Source organism: Anarrhichthys ocellatus, unplaced genomic scaffold (assembly GCF_004355925.1).
Source record: "Anarrhichthys ocellatus isolate YVR2014 unplaced genomic scaffold, GSC_Weel_1.0 scaffold2, whole genome shotgun sequence".
Lineage (NCBI taxonomy): Eukaryota > Metazoa > Chordata > Actinopteri > Perciformes > Anarhichadidae > Anarrhichthys > Anarrhichthys ocellatus.
This window is the reverse complement of record NW_022280032.1, coordinates 16,888,330-16,908,206: the sequence shown is the minus strand read 5'-3', so window position 1 is coordinate 16,908,206 and position 19,877 is coordinate 16,888,330. Positions and strand designations below refer to the sequence as shown.

The 19,877-nt window shown below is 42.8% G+C and overlaps 3 protein-coding genes across 7 annotated transcripts; 1 reads left to right on the top strand and 2 right to left on the bottom strand.

Moving 5' to 3' along the window:
* The first annotated feature begins 421 nt into the window (after positions 1 to 421).
* tmem17 (transmembrane protein 17) lies at positions 422 to 2,488 on the top strand. The gene is made up of 5 exons (XM_031869638.1): positions 422 to 643; positions 759 to 862; positions 1,278 to 1,391; positions 1,505 to 1,648; positions 1,753 to 2,488. The coding sequence occupies exons 1-5, from the start codon at positions 535 to 537 to the stop codon at positions 1,828 to 1,830; spliced, it is 549 nt and encodes a 182-aa protein (XP_031725498.1). The 5' UTR covers positions 422 to 534; the 3' UTR covers positions 1,831 to 2,488.
* Positions 747 to 10,028, bottom strand: agbl2 (AGBL carboxypeptidase 2). 4 transcript variants are annotated; one of them, XM_031869630.1, is made up of 21 exons: positions 9,819 to 10,028; positions 9,283 to 9,406; positions 8,662 to 8,835; positions 8,320 to 8,427; positions 7,717 to 7,864; positions 7,328 to 7,505; positions 6,663 to 7,064; positions 6,316 to 6,458; positions 5,341 to 5,500; positions 5,020 to 5,146; positions 4,841 to 4,941; positions 4,542 to 4,654; positions 4,342 to 4,420; positions 4,073 to 4,225; positions 3,906 to 3,986; positions 3,744 to 3,800; positions 3,534 to 3,621; positions 3,375 to 3,405; positions 3,069 to 3,286; positions 2,777 to 2,900; positions 747 to 2,594 (listed from the first exon to the last, which is right to left on the bottom strand). In XM_031869630.1, the coding sequence occupies exons 1-21, from the start codon at positions 9,825 to 9,827 to the stop codon at positions 2,381 to 2,383; spliced, it is 2,832 nt and encodes a 943-aa protein (XP_031725490.1). In that variant the 5' UTR covers positions 9,828 to 10,028; the 3' UTR covers positions 747 to 2,380. The 4 variants fall into 4 exon arrangements, with proteins under 4 accessions (XP_031725490.1, XP_031725472.1, XP_031725462.1 ...); XM_031869612.1 differs by having other exon boundaries at positions 748 to 2,594; positions 5,020 to 5,134; positions 7,328 to 7,580; XM_031869602.1 differs by having other exon boundaries at positions 748 to 2,594; positions 7,328 to 7,580; positions 9,819 to 10,027.
* Positions 10,029 to 10,433: 405 nt separating this feature from the next.
* Positions 10,434 to 18,957, bottom strand: fnbp4 (formin binding protein 4). Of its 2 annotated transcripts, none has more exons than XM_031869859.1 (17): positions 18,706 to 18,957; positions 18,135 to 18,212; positions 17,928 to 18,046; positions 17,152 to 17,323; positions 16,887 to 17,034; positions 16,610 to 16,712; positions 16,157 to 16,501; positions 15,598 to 15,790; positions 15,336 to 15,475; positions 15,120 to 15,224; positions 14,726 to 14,859; positions 13,564 to 13,727; positions 13,067 to 13,362; positions 12,828 to 12,939; positions 12,486 to 12,679; positions 11,068 to 11,225; positions 10,434 to 10,931 (listed from the first exon to the last, which is right to left on the bottom strand). In XM_031869859.1, exons 1-17 carry the CDS (start codon positions 18,827 to 18,829, stop codon positions 10,838 to 10,840), a joined length of 2,679 nt encoding a protein of 892 aa, XP_031725719.1. In that variant the 5' UTR covers positions 18,830 to 18,957; the 3' UTR covers positions 10,434 to 10,837. The 2 variants fall into 2 exon arrangements, with proteins under 2 accessions (XP_031725719.1, XP_031725728.1); XM_031869868.1 differs by having other exon boundaries at positions 18,826 to 18,953.
* Positions 18,958 to 19,877: the final 920 nt, after the last annotated feature.

Here is a 19,877-nt window from a genome sequence, read left to right as displayed (position 1 = left end):
TTTATACTATGCCAGGCCTAAAATGATATTATAGTGTACTATACTACATTTCACATGCACTATATCATATTATGTCAGTGATATACTGTTTTAATGCATTATATCTCTATTTGATTTCCAAAGGCTACTAATGATCATCAATTACTCATATGGTTATAGGCTGTTAACATTCCTTTCAGAGCCTTCTAATGATTAATCACACACGGTTTTGTATTTAATTGGTCATGTGTAGTTTCTATACTTGCTTTTATTCTATTTTGGCTTTACATATTTTTATATACTTTTTTTTACTTCTATTTATCTGAATTTCCCCAAGCATAAAGGCTTAAATGACCTCATCTTGTGCTCACGTTAGCTCGTTTGTGGCACTAACAGATAAAACGAGAGGACGCTTTTCATGCGAGATTTGAGCGGAGTGCGAGATTTCTTTAGGTATCCCTGGAGACGACGTCAGCGTGCAGTGTTTGCAGTGAGGAAGAGGCGCTATGTGCTTCCTCTGGTGATGTTTGTGTTCAGCAGAGAGCGTGTTAAACCATGGACCTACCGGAGGCGATCAGAAGACGTTTAGACGACTTTTCTCGGAATGTGTTATTCGACCAGACTCAGCCCTTCACTGAAGAGAATGACACGTTTCTGCCACACGGTAAACTACGAGTGGAGCTATGACGTTATTGACGAAGTAGCATTGCTGTTAACGTAGCTAACCAGCGACAGGAACCTCTAACATAGTTTAACAGTAGATGGTGCTTTGTTTTCAGACAAGCGGGTCCTGTCGAGTCTCCACCTCCAGATGTCTCTGTACTTCAACATGTGGTTCTTCCCCTTGTGGTGGATCAGTGAGACTGTAATGCTGCACCTCAAGGTAACCACACGGAGACAGTGAGGAGCACGTGAGAGGAGGTGAAGATGCTGCTGATGTTAAATTATCCGAACAATTATTAAATACTCGTAAAGTGTAGGTTCCCCGTCATACTTGCAACAGATTTGTCCCTCATTAGACTACATGACCATTGTGGCTCGTGCAAAGCTAAAAGTCCTCAAACGGATGCACGCGGGTGTCGCTACTTCGGTTTGAACAAAGACAAGCAATTTCATCTTTTGAAATATGTGCGACATTTAGAGTAACCAAACTTACTAGCCAGAAGGAAAGTATTAGTTACAAAAAAAATAGGCTATTTATACAATTTTTATAATTTAATAAAAGCCAATAAGAATGGATCACATTCATTGTAATTCAGTTTATTTAACTGCATTGATGACATTGTCATTTCCACCAGTATCCTGCCCTGCCAGACTACTACAAGTTCATCCTGGTCACCGTTCTCCTCCTGATGACTCTGATAGAGGCCATTAGACTCTTCCTCGGTTATGCTGGGAACCTGCAAGAGAAGGTTCCGCATCACTCACAGCAACATAAAGATACGGTTGAAGTACGATGTGTCGACACGGCACACAAAAAGATTGCGAGAGATTGTAATTCACGTTATACTTGTGTTTGTGTAAGGTCCCGGAGTTGGCTGGATTTTGGCTGCTGAGCATCCTGCTGCAGTTTCCACTGATCCTGTTTCAGCTCTTCAATGAAGCCATCCTCATTCAACCCCTGGAGAGAGGTGTTCACATAGTACTCGCCATATTTATACTTACACAGGTATACGAGAACATTTCTGTTAAAAACTGACTTGATGTAATTCAACCATTTCACGTTGTGCATGTTTTCATCATTTGGTGATTGTCATTGATTTCATGTTTCAGGCCCTCTCTGGTTTTGTGGCGCTCCGGGACATGGTCAGACACACCGGGAGACAGTTTCATCTCCGACAGTTTGACTGAATTCTGAAGCTCTGTCGTCAAATGATGCGTGTCTTTTTGTATTACATGTGGCACATTTTATATTTCCTCCGCACGAATGAGTATTAAAGAAAAAACGTGTGAACATATTTATTTGTATATTTTATTGACATTATATTCCATGAGATTGTATGTTTTTGTAGCATTGCAATAAATGAACTCTATGAAACCAAGAGGTCCACACGTTTGTCATCAATAAATCTTGTCCGTACCACCATCAACACTAGCATTGCTGTAAATATTGTGCAAAAATAAAAAACAAATTGTATCAAAATCGAAGAGGGACTTGTGATTAAACATCAAAGATTGCCATTTAAATTGTAATTTTTTTAAGAGGGTTTCACTACGACACGAGTTTGACCTGCGTCGTGATATCTGTGAATGAGTATTAAACGTCATTTGATCCCAACATATCTGTTGAAGGTCTATCAAAACTCATAGTCCACTTGATCCATCAGAGGACGTTCACATCACTGGCCAGAGAATAGATCGAATAATCCCAATCTGTAGTTCCCAGATTATAAATGGTGCCCTACAGTGGGGCAGACTGTGGCGATCTTGTGACCACTGCTCTAGTTATTTGGCTTTCTCTTCCAGAGTAATAGTGCCTGGTGTCCTTAACCTGAAGCCTACCAAGGGTGTCCCTCTGTGGGTCCGGAAGTTCTGTCTTCATGAGGCCTGAGGGCATCGACACTGGGGATAAAACCCTCGGCTGCCTTTTGTCCTCCAAGGTCTGTTTGATCAGTCTGAGGAAATTGAAAAAGGATAGGAAAACATTTGAAACACCGTAAACATTTGTTACCATGCATAATGTTTTTCTTATAATCAGGGCTTATTTCCAAATCGTTGAACTGCAATAGCAACCTGAGCATTAACAGAGAGACAATGACTGACAGAGAGTGCTCAAGAGGATTAAAAGTGAATTTACCTTTTTCCTCTCAGGTCTGAGCCCCTCAGAGCAGGCACAAATACATTCCTCTCTGATTCACTTTCTCTCTGGGGGATGTCTCTCAGGTTCTGCTCTCCAAGTGGTTTACATCTCAACAGTGACACTGAATAGACAAGATCAGTTAATAAACAAGAAGAGGTGTGAATAGCTAACAGTGATTAACATTTTAAAAAAGAAAAACACCTTTCTCATGCAACTTGATCGCCACAAAAAAATAATTTCATAGTAATTGTTTCAGTTTCAATCAGTACAATATGTGTGCATATGAAACCTTCTGAGGAATCTTTTTCCTGCTTCTCATTCTGCTGTTTGGTCTTGGCTATGTATCCGTGTGAGGTGGAGGAATCCTCAGGCACAAAGAAACCTGAGACCCGTAAGGAGTTTCTGTCTCTAAAGGTACGAGCGTTGAACGTGTCAGAGCTGAAACTTGACAGCAAACGCTTCGGAACAATGTCTGGAACCATCTTCATGTAAATGGATGAGGGAAACCTGACAAAGAAGAGACATAACACTTCATTCATCTGATGTAGTAACCTACTGTCTATAGACGAGGACACAAAGTCTCTGTGAGTCTTACCTGTATGGCGCTGTAAGGGAAGGTGGCAGCCCTGGAAGAGAAACACGAGTTTTACAACAAAAGAGCGACAATTTTTTATGCAGACTTGAATTGACTTGAGAGATGACGATTCTTTTAAAAACTCAGTTCCATCTTGAACTTCTGTGCATGTGGACAAACCTCTGTAGACTTTATAGGAGGCGAAGGGATGTCGGGTGCAGCGGTGATGTTGCTGGTTGGAATGTATAAAATTCATTTTTCCGTCATCCTAAAACACAGAATATAGCTCATTGGAAAATAGCAAAAAAGACAAAGTCAAAATTGCAGATCAATCAGGGTGATGTTTATCTTGACAGGCTTGCAGCCGTGCCACAGAGTCACCTGACTGACCTCCACAGGGTGAGTGGTGGGAGGAGGGATCACAGCTTTTCTTATCAGGCCATTTGCCTTCACAAAGAAAGAAATATTGAAAAGGGACAAGTCAGGAAATCCTCTCCCCTCCCTGTCTGGCTGTCTCTGTCTCCTAAACTCATTCCCTCTCACTGTTCATACCTGCCCTTTCTTCCTGTGTTGTCCGACAGGCCTCTCTTGGACGATCTCTTTAACTGTGTCCTCACGGGGCAGCTTGGACTCCTGCAAAGACCGTTCACAGATTAGTCTCGTTTCAAGTCAGTAACAGGAAACCAGACAACTAGTTATTCGGTCATTTAGTCTCTTACGATATCTTTTATGCTGCTTTGCAGGACCTTTGGCTGTGTGTTATTCTTCACCCTCTCTGGTCGCAGCCTGTTCCTCTCTTTACGACTCAAGCGTTTCTTTTTCTTCTTCACTGGAGTTTGCTGAGGAGGAGAGAAGGTCGCTGATGAGGTAAACTGATACAAGAGAAGACATGATTCAAAACAGATTGTGATGTTAACCTTCCGAGAACAATAAAGCAGTCGTGTAAAAAAACACTATTCCTTTGGAGAGTAGATTTATGTCAGTGTACCTCTGGAGGAACAGTTTGTAGCTGGTTCAGTAAATGAGCTGGGAGTCCGTCAGAATCGGAACTATTTGAACCACTGGTGCTGTGAAAGCAAACAAGAAATATTCACATACAAGCTGAATGAGAGCACATTGTATACGAATACCACATTGACTCTGGTTTGCGTGTGTGTTTATGATAATAGTAATAAGTGACTATATCACCTGGTTTCCAGGTCAGACACAGAGAACTTGCAGTTAGTGCCAAAATCTTTGCCCAGCCTCTCTCGGACCTTCTTTGTCAACAACGCTGCCAGCTCTGTCAGACAGTAGGTGGTCTGAAATTAAAAGCACAGAGAAAGCATTAACACACACACACACACAATGTTACCATCTATAAACCGGAATTACAAAACTCCATCTTTTAAAACAAGTATCCGAGAATATTTTGATGCATACAATAGTTCCTTTCTTCAATGAAAGGGTTCCTATATAACTTGTAGATGTGCTTCTTTATCGCTCACCTTTGTTGGATCTGGGTCACAGTAGTCCAGCAGGGTGTCACAGAAGTAAAAACCAAGGGACTTCAGGTCTCGAGTAGTAAAATGTGTTCCTCTTCTGTCGCCTAATATTCAAACACGTGTACTTAATACAAGAAACATGCGAACACACACACACACACATGTGGAAAGTCTAAACTCACCCAGAGTGGAGCCTCCAAAGGTGGCCTCCATTGTGTAGCTGTTCTTGATGCCAAGTCTCCACATGGCGATTCGTCCTGTTCCCTCTTTGCTCTTCTGCACCCGAAACTTACAACTCTTAAAGGAGAACTAATGCCGAGTGATTTACATGTTGGAGTTGAAATGTTGAGTACGCACAAATGAATACGAAGAAAGAAGCAATATGAAGTGTTTCACATACTGTTAAGGGTGGTGCTGTGTGACACGTTGGTGACTGCTGAATAAGCATGATGTCGTGATGTAAATAGAAGGTTTGAAAGAGTCTTCAAAAACAGTGTCTTTACCTTACTGCTGGCATTCTTGCTCATCATTAGTGGAAAGATTCTCTCGTGAAGCTTCAGCGAAGCGTCACGTCGATTGTTACAACCGTACATGAAGACGTTGTTTTTACGGTTGTGGCCATGAAAGTCACAGTAAAGAGCTACATCAGTCTCAGCCATCAGCCTGGGAACAAAATATATATCATAACACGGCCAGAATAGATCTCACAGGGTTAAAAGTTAACGTTTGTTATACACTGTATGTATCAAAGACGCTGGTTTAATCAGCAGCTGACATCTGTTGCATCTCTGCCTCTCTTTGTCATCTTTCCTTACTGTCGCTACTGACAAGAATGTAATGAAGGCAGAAATGCTGAAGAAATAAAGTTACATAGGAGTCAATTGAATTTTTTACGAATCCGAAGGAAATCTGCCTTTTTGTACAGATAAAGTTCAGTGAAAGACCAATCAAGCAATTCAACAGCTGGACCGCTTTCTGCCTTAAAGTTAGGGAGTAAATGCAAACTAAATAACACAATCTGTGAATCAATTCGTTTTAATTTAGTCTGTTTATTTTATTCTAAAATGTTCACTCAGGATCCAGTCTGCCAGAAGCTACAGTCCCAAACAACACAACTGGCCACCCACTGACAAAAAGGGGAAGAACAGATTATTTTGTGTTCTATGTGTGCTTAAAAGTAATAACTAAACTAGCCTTTGTAACATCTGACCTGCATTTAATAGATATAAAGACACATTCATATTTAATCGTGGCCCCGCTCGCTCAGCTCGGCAGCTTCTTGACGGGTGCCGAACGAGTGCCGCTCGCTAACCGCTGTCCTGACACCTGACTGACGCTTGCCAAAGGATTGCCACTGTCGGTAATCCCACTAGCTGTCTCTTGAATTTCTACCAAATGCAGAATGTACATGGAGTACAAGTTCTTTGATATGTAGTAAGTGTTATAATTTGTTTGTTTATGCATGTGTACTGTCGTACCTTTCCACCATGTTTCGGGTGTGCCACACACAGGGGAAGGAATCCCTGAGCAATGTCTTGTAGTTCCTGTTGAGATCCCTGCCTGCCAGAGAGCAGCGGTAATTACCCACTATGACACCATCTGGGTTCAGCATTGGCACCACCTGCAGGCCCATAAATCAAAGTGAGACTGTGTTTGATCACAGTATATAGCATTAAAACATATCATGAATGGCAAGACAACCTCATCATTCTACTCATACACCATCAACTTCATAAATTGCTATTCAGTCATAACAAATAACTGTAATGAAGTAATGATCTTGATAATGAGACAGATGAGAGACTCTGAGCTCGAGGTCCCTCACCTTGAAGACAAAAGTGTCCCTCAGTAGCTGAGCGTCTTCTGAGTCCCCGAGCAGGAAGTCCAGGAACCCCTCCATCATCCAGGATCCATTGGTTTCTCCGGGGTGCACTCGGGCCGTCACCACCACAGCCTTTTTGGTCCTCCCCTCCACCCTGCCGCCCCCCCGGGACGATATCGTCAGCACATACACAGCGTTCCCAGCGAGGCTGTGGCACAGCACCCGCAGTGTACAGTATGACCCCACTGCTGAGTTGGAAGAAATGCGCCGCAGGTAGCGCTGCAGGTGGGAATAGGTGTAGGGGTAGCAGTGGGCCAGGTAGCAGGTGTCTGAGTCATAAGGGAACTGGAGAGTCCACGTAAGTGAGTAGAAGGCGATTGTGTCGCTGCTGTTGTGATTTGTGTTCTGAAGAGAGACAGAAATAATGTTTTTTTAGCGAGGTCCTGTTCTTTTGTGCATTTTTTTCTTGTGCAACATGACACACCACAGAAGTTCAAATGATGACCTATTTAAACCAAGTTTAAAATCTAGTTCATTCTATACTCATATAAACTTAAAATGACAGCTGCTGGAAAAGTACAAAACGTGCTAGTAAATTACAGTTTACTGACAAAAGCTGGTCGAGACTCCATCTTTGAATGTTCCAGCCTGTCAGATAGTTCACCCACCCGATTGCGGTTGCGGTAGTGTCTGATGTTGGAGCCGGTGCGTTGCCATCCAACACCTTTCTCGTTGGCCCTCTCAGAGTAGAGGAGTGGTCTCATACCATGAGAATACAGGCTGCTGCTCTTTATCAAGTTGACGATAGTGAAGCGGTAGGTCACTCCAGCCTTCATGTTCCTGACCCTGAAATAAAACCACTGCGTGTGCTTTCTGGTGTACATGTCTGTGCGCAGGGTGAGCTCATAGTCATAGACACTCCTGAACAGGGAATACATATGGGGGGGGGGGAGAAAGGGAGACAGTACCTTAACCTCAGAACTAACAGGGATAAAATGTACACAAATGGTTGAAAAGCTGCAGCAACTATTTGGTACGTTAGGCTGCAGACACTCACACTTGCACAGCCTTCTGAAGGTTCCCACTCTCAAAGCGGGACTCAAACTCAAGGGTGAAGTCCGTCTGCTTTTCAAAAGAAGTGGCGCTGTTAATGGGCCCCCTGCTTCCTCCGACATGGGAGCGGGTGAAATAGGGACGCTTAGTGGCTTAATGGAGTGAGAACAACATGAGAACATTGAATATCAACAGCCTAATGTGTTAAAGCTGTCAGTAAACATGGACCTTTTCAGAGAGCAGTGGCGGAGTAAATCATGTGTATCTAGAAAATGACTAATTGTTAATATCTAAGATAACACTGCTGAGGGAAGACACTTAAACTACCTATGTATATTATACAGTAAGCAAGGCTTGTATATTGTTATACAGCACTTAAATTATAACATCAATATGAAATACAAATCTTGAAGCATTAAGGAGTTAGGATGGCCTCACTAGTATACAAATTGTACAGTAAGATGCCTTTAAATTAAAGCATGAAGTAACTCAAAGTAATAGGTTCCTATCATTATCTCATGTTCAGAAGAATTTGTCAACAACACTGTGAAGATATAATGCACCAACCTGCACAACAACAAAACATGTCTTTGGTGTCATACGTTACCTTGGTCAATGCAGTATACCACTTTCCCCCTCTCCTCTCCTGCTGGCATGGGGGTCCTCTCATGTCCTGTGTGCTGGTAGAAAGGCTCTGGCTCTGGGGGGTCCCACTCTACAACACATACTCTCTTGGTGTCATTATGCGTCGACAGTAACAGCAAAACAGCATGCCAGATTCAACACGGTTTAATTCATTGATGTGTTACTTGTTTACTTAAGACTGGAGCATCTGATCCCAATGTTGACTCATTGCCTGCTCTTGGGCTGATTAACATCCTTAATAAATATTTGATCATATCAGTAACATACCTAATAACATAATGGTTTCATTAAAATGTGTAATTACCTATGTGATGGATGATGTCGCCGATGACCTCACACTCTATGGGCCAACGGGGGCAGGATGTAGACGGGAAGTTAACCAGGTCCAGCGGAGCCCTGAGACTCAAAATAGGTCGGCCACCATCAAAGTCTATGAGAAGCTGCCTGGTCCGCAGAGTCTGACTGAGGTCTATAGGTACTGAGTGCAGACATGAATCACACCTTCAGTGACTGCTCTTTCATGCTCCCGTTCTTCCAGTGGTGCTCTATACATTGTTCATCCGGTATGCCACCTTACCTCACCTTGACCAAACAAGCTTGTTCATTTAAGAAAGCATTATGCTGCACCTGATTGCTTTAATTATGTCATTCACAAAAGATCTCAATTAATATATAATGATGTAGCATTAGAGAAGTTTTGTCCACATCTCTTTCATAACAGGAAAACCCAAGTCTTCACATGACAGTCAATAGAAGGATTCCCACTCCACATCAAACATTAGACGGTGGTGTCACATTAGGTTGAACAGCAACAAGTCGACTCTTTGCGGTGAAGTTACATTAACAATTTAAATTCTCATTTCAGCAAGTATATACAGTAGGCTACACATGCATATGTTATCCAAATGCAGTGAAAACAGCTTACACGGCCTCCTTCCTGCTGATTCCTCCTCGTCTTCCTCTGTGTTGGAGGCATTGATGCCCGATTTGTCCAACTGGTGGGTGTTCCACCAACTCCTGATAGCAGCCAAGGTTGGAGTTTTCTCTGCCTGATTGGAGAAATTTAAGTCATCAATGTTACAAATGATATTCATCTAATAACAAATCAAGCTATGTAGAACATGCCTATCCTATGGTGTGACACCTCTGGGGGAGAATGGAACTGTTGCTAATTTGAACATTATTTAAGTGGCATACAAAATAAAGATCAAACAAACCAATGATGAACGGATACATTTTCAACCTGACATTGGCCAATGATGACATGCATCTGTAGCTCACGTGTTAACGTTAACATTGTCTATTTCGGCATGAACACAGCAAGTTACGTCACACTTTGAGGGGCCTTGTCGCCACTACCTCACTGATGACCCATGCCTGCCCTGTTGCTAACACTTCTTTAGCTTCTAGCGTTATCGTTATATTGTGTTACATATTTATGCATGTCTGACAGCCACTTACCTCGCTCATATTTCAATAGCCAAACTCTTCTATACTCATCAGAGCCATAAGCAAACTGTGCGGCTGCTTCGAGTGGAAGACTTTCTCCCGAAGCACGCGATGTTGCCAGCAACCGATCGTCTCGACAACACCGCAGTTGCCACGGAGATGCGTTACCATTGAGACTGGGTTGACGCTATAATAGGAGGTCCTCTAATTATATACATGTATAGTATGTAGTAAATATATACACTATAGTAAATATATATGATGGTCCCTCTATAGATAATATACGGTATATATTATACCGTATATATATACACTTTATAGTATATATAAAAAAAATATACATAATATATACTGTATATAAATAAATGGTCCCTGTACAGTACTATATTCTATATATTCTAGCACCAACGTGAAGGAAATGCTTCACAAAGTATATCTGTGCATCTCTCTTTATACATCAATTATATGGACGGATGGCGTTAAAGATTATGCATATATTATGATAAAACTACAGTACTACTGCTACTTGTGACTTTAAAATAAAATAAACAGTTTATAGTCTATTAGAAACTCTTTGTCGTCAAGCCATAATAAAAATACATAGCATTACAAATGACCAAAAAAAAAAAATGGAAAAAAACAGTTTAATAACTTTTTACAAAATGTACAAGTTCAGTGACCCTCCCTCCCCTTCCAAACACTTGGCTTATCCCATCATACATGACATGAACACGGTTGTATAAATTCTCAGTAAAATAGACAATCCCTCCGAACAAACTGTGGAGGTCATCTATGACGTGAAGTATTTCTGATGAACCCAAGATTTTTGGCACATTTACAATAGTGGCTACAAAACCATGAAATGGATGTTCAAACCCCCCTCAAATGTCTCCATGGTTGACAAGTTAAATGGTAAAGAAAGTCCATAGATCATTAAACAAAAACTGTAATCTGGGGTAAGAAGGTCATGGTTGGAGCAGAGTAAAAAAATAAAAAATAGTCACTGGGCAACATATGACCCAGGTTGGATGTTACGTGTTATTTGCCGTCTTCCGTTTCTTCTTCAGACGGTCCCGCCAGTTATCGGGCAGGTGCTCAAAATTGGCATTCTTTGAAGCTTTTCCTCTGTAGAATTAAAAACAGTTAATGAAGAGTCATCACCATGGAAAAATAGAAGAAACTCCAAGAAGTCAATGGAGCTACATAGTTAAACAACCATCATAACCTTTAAAAATGTTACTCTGTTCAAACATAAACGTACGTGCTGAACTGCTGATGCTTCCAGTCCTCAATACTCTTCTTGTTCAGCTGATCTCGGTCCTCGTCACTGGAGCTGCTTTTTTCTTCTTCGTCCAACTCCTTCTGGATGCTCTGCCACTTCATCACCAGAGATGGCATTTTGATCTTACTCTTCTTTGACTATAGAGACATAGGAAGAGACAAAACACAATGAAGGTTCTTCTTATGCGATTGTTTTAGCATTGGATTACAAAGATGGCTCGACTGTGAAGACTTTAGAAACAATCCAAGCAAAGAAAATCAACCCATACGGTTTACAATCGAAAGAAAGACAATACTGGACATCAATGTCTGGACTTATGGCGAAAGCATTATAAGAATTTTATTCAACTGTGTCCAAAGTGATTTGTGTAACGTGGACAATATTGATTGTAATGTTTCACTGGTGATTATGTCACATGTTGTGTACCAAGCTGTAAACAAGCGGTCTGATAAAGCAAAGTCGTTTAGACCACATTTCTGCTGAACATCGTAAACATGCCAGCATGAGGATAGCTTCTCTCCTTGCCGTAAACATGCCAGCATGAGGATAGCTTCTCTCCTTGCCATTTACTGCCTTCATGAGTCATGGCTGACTAGCAGACTCGGTGTTGTCTGTTAGTGCCAGTCATCAAGGACGAAGCTGGAAAAGTTGGCAGCCTAGATAACTACAGGCACATAGCTTTAGCCAATAAAGAATGATGCTGGACAGATGAAATGGTATGATTAACTCCTGAAATAATCAGTTTGTTGCATTGAGTCAGAGGGACGCTCAAATACATCGTGTGAATCCTACCTTACTGTCATGACCACCAGACTGTAGGAGTAAAATGGGCCAACAGGGTCACAGGCCCTTTTGGGGTTAGCAAAAGTATTAGACAAGAGGGTATTTTGGCCCCAGTTCCTTATAATCCATGTATTTAAAAATCTGTCCGAGCTAATAAAAGCCTGTACCATCAGGTGCATGACTGGTGGTACTCTAGTGAACCATATTATAAACGCAGATGATCTTGTGGTCCTGAGACCGTCTCCAGCAGCTCCTTACATTGCGTTCTGTGTATGATGTGGAAACACATGACACCAAATACAATGGCAGAAAGAGTGCCGTCATGATCTGTCCCTCGATGGTGCAGTGCAAGTCAAATGTTTGTTGCTGCAGGAGTCAATACTCTAGAAGCTGTTGAAGCATGAAATCTCATGTACAAATGGATCGGCTGACTTCATGACTGATAACAAAATCCTCTTGGGCTTAACTAATAGGAGGTCAAGTGCTACAAGCTACCTATCCCAGCTGTGGACACATTGGTATAGTATTAAGTTTGTACTGTGCTTTTGTATGTAATTGGGTTGTTTTCTGCCCTCCTTTGACAATTGATGTAAACCGTTAACTCCAACACTGACCTTATCCTTTTTCACTTTCTTGGTCTTGTCCGTGGGAGGAACCTTGGCTCCAGGAGGTTCAGAGGGCGGCTGGGATGGTGGCAGTGGTGGCTGAGGAGGTAGGGCTGGGACAGGTGGGACAGGAGGTTCACAAGGAACCAAGGGAGCAGGGACAGCTGGCACGCCCCAGTAAGCAGCTGGAGACATGAGAGGAGCTGCACAAAGAGAAACCGTCACTGAGTAAACAGGGCTCTAGTCTTGTTTCAGGGGATGTGTAATAATGCTGATCAGACAGGTAACTGTGTTGGGGAAAAATGCCCAATACATAGTTTAACAGCAGATGCTGGGTTGTGATCTGTTTACCTGCACTAAAAGCAGGCTGGGTGTAGAGAATGGCACTACTGCCAATAGTTTTACTCAGCTGGCTGGCTTTACGTTTCTGAGCCTTCCCCAAGAGGCCCGGCGACTCCACAATCTGTGTGTGACAAAATATGATGCAGGTTAAAAGCGGAAGTCTTCCCTTATTCTGAATATAATCATATAGCATTATCGTGTACAAAATGACCTGGAGTTCTCTAAATGAACTTGGATTACTCCCACACCTTGACGCTAGCCGTGCCTGGAGGTAAAGGAGGCCTCCCAGAGCCATCTTCCTCCGTCCCTGGAGCAGGAGGCTCACCGTCGTTCTCATCATCCATTTCCATCTCTACCTCCATGATCTCTCCATCGCTGTCAGGGGGAGGAGGAGGTGGAGGTGGTGAGCCTGGGGGGAGAGGCGGAGGCGGGGGGTTGTTGGAAGGCGGAGGTGGGCTGTCTGGAAGAGGAGGTGGAGGTGGGGACCAGACAGATGATGCACTGGGCTGAGGAGGCGCTGGTGGGGCAGCCGGGGCAATAGATCCTGTTAAAAAAAAGAAAAAGAAAAAAAACTTTGTAAAACCATGGGGTGAAGCGTGGATAGCCTCGTCACATAGTATGCACTTAAAACAGCAACGCAATATTCATTATCCAGGCATATGTTCGATAGGAAAAACACTTACAGGAAGATTAATACACCATTTTTCTGAAGTCACTAAAGACGACACAGCAGAAAAAGACTGACCTGAGACGCCACAAGCAGATTCAGACAACGCTTTGGTGTCCCCTTGACTGGAAGTCTGTGTGCCTTGGCAGCCTTTCGGGTCTTCCTCCTTGGTGTCCTCTTTTGGAAAATCCCACTGGGAGGCACTGGTCCGGTCGTTCACATAGAAATACCGCCTGTGCTCTCTAAAGAGTGGGACAACAGAGATAGAAGGCAAGAGTCTCAACGACTGTCCTAGTAACTGGATGAGTGGCAGGATACCCTGGGACAGTGGGGCGAGGGAGTGGACATAGCGGCCACGGTAAGGGGGCAGGAGTGTTGGTATGGACAGCGACTTTAAGCTGTCCAAAAGAAGGGCCCAATTAGAGTGTGGTCATGGCTGTGGATAGGGAACCCACCTTTGCTCTCAAAAACAAAGAAAGCAAAACAAATCATCTCTAGGTCCTGAAAGTAGCATTCAGCAGCTCACACCATGGTTGTCACATTTGTTCCGTTTTAGACAACCATTACCTCCCAGACACAGGAAGACGCCAGAGAGGAAACACCACCATCATCATCAACAACAAGCATGGGTCAAAAATTACAAGCACACACTCGACTCATTTTACATCAGAAAGAAAAAAAATAAAACAGGAAGACATATGAAATAGAGTAGGTCTGACCTGCTGGGTTCCCGTCATTGCTCCATCTTCACCTTTTATTTGATGCGTGACACTCCTCGCTTCCAGGGCATCACTGTCTGCATTGCATTCTGGGTGTTGTAGTCCTGTAAAGTGCAAAGCTCTCCCACAAAACCAACCTTCTTACCATACCCCCCCTCCCTCCCAAATTTTTCACTGACTGGACCCATAATCAGTCTACAAAGGCCCTGACAACAAAGGGCGTAAGAGTCTGTGTTATGGGGACAGGGAGTTTTTGGTGGCAGGAATATTTAACAGGAAGCAGGCCGGCCCAGAGTGGATGCTCCCTTATCAGTATGTGCAAGGCAGAGAGCCAGGATTGCATCACAGAAACCTGCAGAGTCTGTTTCTGGCAAGTATTCTGATCCTCCCAGACTGGTTAAGCTTCTCCCCAAGTCATGAAACAAAGTCTGCAACCTCGGCACTGAGAAGGGTGTAGTCACACGGTACGTTTTTTGGGGGGACGAGGGAGTTTAGAGATGTGAAAGGTAAGGAGCGCGTACCTGTCCCAGTGGCAGGACCAGCCTTTAGGAGTGGCGTTAAGTTCGTAATATTTTATGTGTTCGGCTGCTTCCTGAAGCCGGCGACGAAGATAGACCCCGTTCAGAGCGCCCTCTCTCCAGTCAGCAATCCGAGTCTGTGGGGGGACGGGAGACATGAGTGAGATAAAGCCCATAAAGTAGAAGTAAAAGGGATACAGAGACATCCAGAGCCAAAAGATAGATGTGAAACAAATGACACCCTATGATGGATTATGATGAGAATTTTAAATATTAAGTACTACCACATGGCTGTGTGCCAAATCATATGAAACAAAATGAAGCATTAAATATTTTAGAGTTCTACATCTGGAAGCTAGGATAATATTGCTTAGAAACTGAACCATTTTCCACTCACCTCAGTTTGTAACAGAAGAAACTGAAAGTTTGAGATCGCCTTTTTGTTTATCCCCAAGAACTCCATCTTGCTGGTTAACGTGTTAGCCAGTTGTCCAATCTGAAACTACATTGTCTTCAACATTAAAAACATATCCTTTAAAAAAAAAAAAATTTAAAAAAAGAGGATTGTGACAATAATAATAATAATAATAATTTGTTGTAACGTTGTTTTTACCTTGAGCTCAGGCGTTTCTACTTTGAGCTCCGGTGTTTCCGCCTCTTCTTTTACCGGAGGATTTGTAGCTGTTTTCTCTTCCAAGTTGTCCGTTTCCTTCTCCTCTCCTTCTTTAACACTCTCTTGGACTTTAGAAAGTGCTACAAGACACAAAGGAGTCATATAAATATGCAAGGAGTTTAGACTACAAACATTTCATAAGTGGAATATTCATTTTCATGCATGCCACCCTCCAATAGTGCGTGCAACTATTTGGACTCACTCGTCTCTGTGCTGTCCTGTATGTCTGAGTCTATGCTATTGGAGTCGGGGCTGGGAGCACTGGGGAAGGCAGTCTTCCACCGTTTTTTCTTCAGTAGAATGCCTCGGGAACCAGGGGCTTCTTGGCTCGTCTCAGAACAAGGACTGGAGCCCCCGGCACTCACATCACCCTCCTCCAGCGCCCGGAGCTCAGCCTAAGAGCATAAGAGGTTAGGGAAAGGCCACGTTAACGTAACAGAGTTTGAAACACCATTGCTGCACACGAAAACCAGAAAAAAAGGCCCTGTGGTTGTATGGCTCGGCCATCCAGTCACGTTGCAGTTTACACCCATGTCTGTCCAAAACATCATCACTTCACTTTCACTTTGTGTGAAACAGTCATAATTAGCTAGTGACCTTTGACCTCCCAATTCTAAATCAGTTCATCCTTGAGTCCAAGTGGAAGCTTGTGCCAAATTAAAAAGAAATTCCCCCCCCAGACGTTCCTGTGCCGTTGCGTTCATGAACAAAGCTAGATCCCCCTCCCCCCAACACAGAACTATATTGGACCCAATACACACCTTTTTCCTCTCCAGGGCCAATTCCAGCTCCATTGTGTCTTCTTCTGTCTCCTCCTCAGCATCAGAGTTGTCTTCCGACTGCTTCTTGGGGCAAAGATCTTTCTGGACAGTGGGGATCGAGTCCGGGTCAGACAGAGGGGGAGATGGGGAACCTGCATTGTGAACACCTTCCCCGTCAGAATCGACACTGTCCTCAGTCTCATCCAAGCCTTTAAGCAGTTTTTTTCTCCATTTTTCTTCTGCTTCTTTCACTTCAGACGGGATCAAAGGACCAAGCAGAGACGCAGCCACTCCATGGCGCTCCTCTTCTTCACTTGTGATGCCTACAACACTCTCAATTACCTCCTTTTAGAGAAAAACATGAGGGTGACATATTAAAACTCAGAATAAATGTCTTTAAACACCACAGATTCAAATTAATTCACATTTGTGTTGGACTTGAATGAGACTTGCCTTCACTTTGGTCTCCTTCACAGACAGCGGGGCTGCAACAATTGCAGCACTTTCCTTGGTGTGATGGGCTTCATGCGCTGTGCCGTTGCCATTGACACGAGAGCTACAAAGAAAAGTACAAAATACATCATACACGTCTGAATTGTTGTACTTGAGACAAACCCAAAGAAATGTGTAAAGAATTGTACTTGAGGTCAGATAGGTACAGTGACTTCAAAAGATGAAGCTGCTGTTCACACAGTTGTGATGATACTGTGTCTCTGTCAGTTTCTCCTACCTGTTATTAGTCTGCCCCAGGCTTTGCACCTGATCAGCTAGATAGTGCGGCAGCTCCCAGGACACCTCATTGGTCTGAGTGCTCCAGTAGTAGTGGCAGCCAGAGTTCTCATCCCACACCTCCTGCCAGTCTCCCATCTCTACACCCACTGCAAAAAACAAACAACGATGAGATTCTTGGAAACAGATCAAAGCAGATTTTAGGTGATATATTGCACACAATCCTTATGTTCTGCAATACTAAAGGGTGGCCGATAGACAGTTACCTCCAGAAAGTGAGTACTGAGTGTTGTACACAAACTCTGTGCTTTGTTGTTTCTGGTCTGCACTGGCAGCTGGCTGCCGAGCATCAACCTCAGGTCTGGGTGGGGTGGTAGTTGGGACCGAAGGTTGAGCTGTATCATCTGAATTTGGCTGGGTGGTGATTGCATCAATTTCCTGTGGTGGAAAAAATGTGCAAAAGGAATTTATATTTTTTGAGAAACTGTTTTCAGGCCTTAGAATGAACTCTTCTAAACACTCGTCGGTAGAAAAAATAATTAGATTTATTAATGAAACACTAGGCCCAGGTTAGATGCCTTCACAAAATAGATTGTAAATTGGGAAAACCAAAACATACTTGAAAAGAAAAAAGGCACCAAGTATCATTTTTATTTTTGCATCATCAGCTGTCCTCTCACTTAGTCAAATGATATGGAGAAAGAAATTCATTAATAATGTATTCTTGAATCTTTCGGCTAATCTAGGTACAGTCCTTAGATATACCATCGAAACAAAACCGATCAAGGAACGTGCATTTCAGAACTGGTCTGAGGCCGACAAAGGTGAATACCAGTTGGTTGATTATGTACCTCAATTACATACAAACTGAGTTAACAGATTGTGTTTCTGCTGTTGTGAACCGTATATACGTAAATGTTATGCAGTAGGCAAGAGCCTCAACTGTACCACTAATAGGTACAAGTTAACCTAAACGCATGAACTTATTTATCTTTAAGTTATACAAAACAGATGATTAAGATATAAAGCAAATTATACTCACAGCCATGAAATTGGCCAATGTACTGTCGATGTCAGCTGACTTTCCAGTTGAACGCGGAACAGAGTCTCCAGCATCCTCTTCATCACTGTCCTCATAGGCTCCAAGCAAGGACAAGCCCTCTACGCGAGACAAAACAAAGTGTTCAACTATATGGTTTCGCATTGCGTAAGAAACACACACAGCTCCTCGCATACACAGTTACTCTACCTGTGGCCTTTACTGCGGAAGTCTTCATGTGTGCGAGTCTTTCTCTCGCGATTCTGAGTCCATCGCCCTCCTGTTCATCTGCAAAAAATGTCAGCAAAGAGGTTAGCCTAGTCTTCTACATAGCTAGTTGCTACAGCAAGCTAGGTAGAGGCTAACGTTGTTCTCCCACACGTACAACGTCCTCACACTCCGAGATGAAACAAGTGTAATGTAATGGTAACGTTAATGGAGTTAGGATAATTGCGTTTGGGTTAAATGGCTCAGTCATTTGTCGCAAGACTATGTTGGCATGCTCACAACAACGTCTACCGTTAGCTTAGCACGCTAGCTTCTGGTCGATCCGTTAGCTTAGCTTAGAAAAAAACGGTTTCGTTTCATGAGCTAGCATACTGCCATCATTAAGCGTAAACGTTAGCTATTTTTGTTGATGATGTATTTTTGCACCTAATGTTAACTAATTCGGCAGCTAAATTTAGTTAAGTTAATCGATTTTTAAAAGATGGCCACATGCTTCACAGCTCCAGCATTTAGCATTCAGCTAGCAAGCCACTGAGATAACATTAAGAAATACCATCGGATCCCGAGGGGGCTTCTTCCCTCTCTCCGACATCCACACCACGGAGCCCGGAAGGTGAAAGCTGGAGGATCGTTCTCCGACCGACCGCTCCTCCTGTGAGGCGAGTTTTCTTACCCATCGCTGTCTGTCAGTCTGGGGCCCTGCAGCCTTCCCTGGCGTCGTTGTTGCGGCTCGGCTCTGCTGCTTCGAAGTGGCACAAAAGAAGGCATCAACTTCCGGTTCATGTGGTCATGTTTTGTAATAGTAGCGCTGCGTCTGAATGCTAGAAGAGAGAAGGAGCACGAGACAAACATTTACCTAAACGGAAATCAAGTGGTGGTTGTAATAAACTGGTTTGTGACTGGATTAGGGAGGCGACTCAGGAAATGGATGAGGATGTCTTTCAATATAATTACGGGATGAATTAGCTGTACATTTAGAAGGGAAAGTGATATGTTGTGGAGATTTTAATGCTCATAGCACATTATGTGGTAGTGGTAATGATGGCAATGCAATGGTGGTAGAAGAGTTAATGGAAATTCTTTTTGCTTAAATAATGGAACTGGGACACGATTTAACATCAAAACAGGCAATATACCTTACTTTAGCATGCATTGAAAGGGGTTAACTCCTGGGAGGTAATAAGAGGAACAAGACCAATAGCTTTAACATCAAATTTCTGCAAAATAATGAAGAAGATGAAAGATTAACGTATTGTGTAGAAAGTGAAGAATGTTTATCCAAATACCAGAGTGGTTTCAGGAAAGAGAGAAGTAGAATAGATCCAGCTTTAAGTTTGAAACATGAAATTAGGAAAGCACAGATAAACAAAAGGTGTTGTGGCTGACTTCTTTGACATAGAGAGAGGCATATGATATGATGTGGAGAGAAGGGTTATTAATTAGACTTTGCATGTTGGGTATTAAGGGTCGAATGTATATATGGATACAGTTTTTTTTATTAACATGATTTATAGAAGTCAGAATAGGAAAGAGCTATTTGGGAAAGTTTGATATTGAAAATGGAACACCTCATAGGTAGTATCGTCAGTCCATTACTATTCTCCATAATAATAAATGTGTTCGGTGAAACAGAAAATTGGATGGGATTGTCACTGTTTGCAGATGATGAGTCAATTTGGAAGAGGGGAAGAAATGTGGAATTCATAGTAAAGAAACTGCAGAGAG

Coding starts and splice junctions, on each gene's coding strand:
- tmem17 (XM_031869638.1), top strand. CDS start 535: ATGGACCTACCGGAGGCGATCAGAAGACGTTTAGACGACTTTTCTCGG. Junction 1,392..1,504: donor CTGGGAACCTGCAAGAGAAG/GTTCCGCATCAC, acceptor TGTTTGTGTAAG/GTCCCGGAGTTGGCTGGATT. Junction 1,649..1,752: donor CCATATTTATACTTACACAG/GTATACGAGAAC, acceptor TTCATGTTTCAG/GCCCTCTCTGGTTTTGTGGC.
- agbl2 (XM_031869602.1), bottom strand. Junction 7,581..7,716: donor CTTCAGAAGGCTGTGCAAGT/GTGAGTGTCTGC, acceptor TTCCCTGTTCAG/GAGTGTCTATGACTATGAGC. Junction 3,801..3,905: donor AACACAGGAAGAAAGGGCAG/GTATGAACAGTG, acceptor TTCTTTGTGAAG/GCAAATGGCCTGATAAGAAA.
- fnbp4 (XM_031869859.1), bottom strand. CDS start 18,829: ATGGGTAAGAAAACTCGCCTCACAGGAGGAGCGGTCGGTCGGAGAACG. Junction 18,047..18,134: donor TTCCGCAGTAAAGGCCACAG/GTAGAGTAACTG, acceptor TGTCTCGCGTAG/AGGGCTTGTCCTTGCTTGGA. Junction 12,680..12,827: donor CCAGCCTGCTTTTAGTGCAG/GTAAACAGATCA, acceptor CTCTTTGTGCAG/CTCCTCTCATGTCTCCAGCT.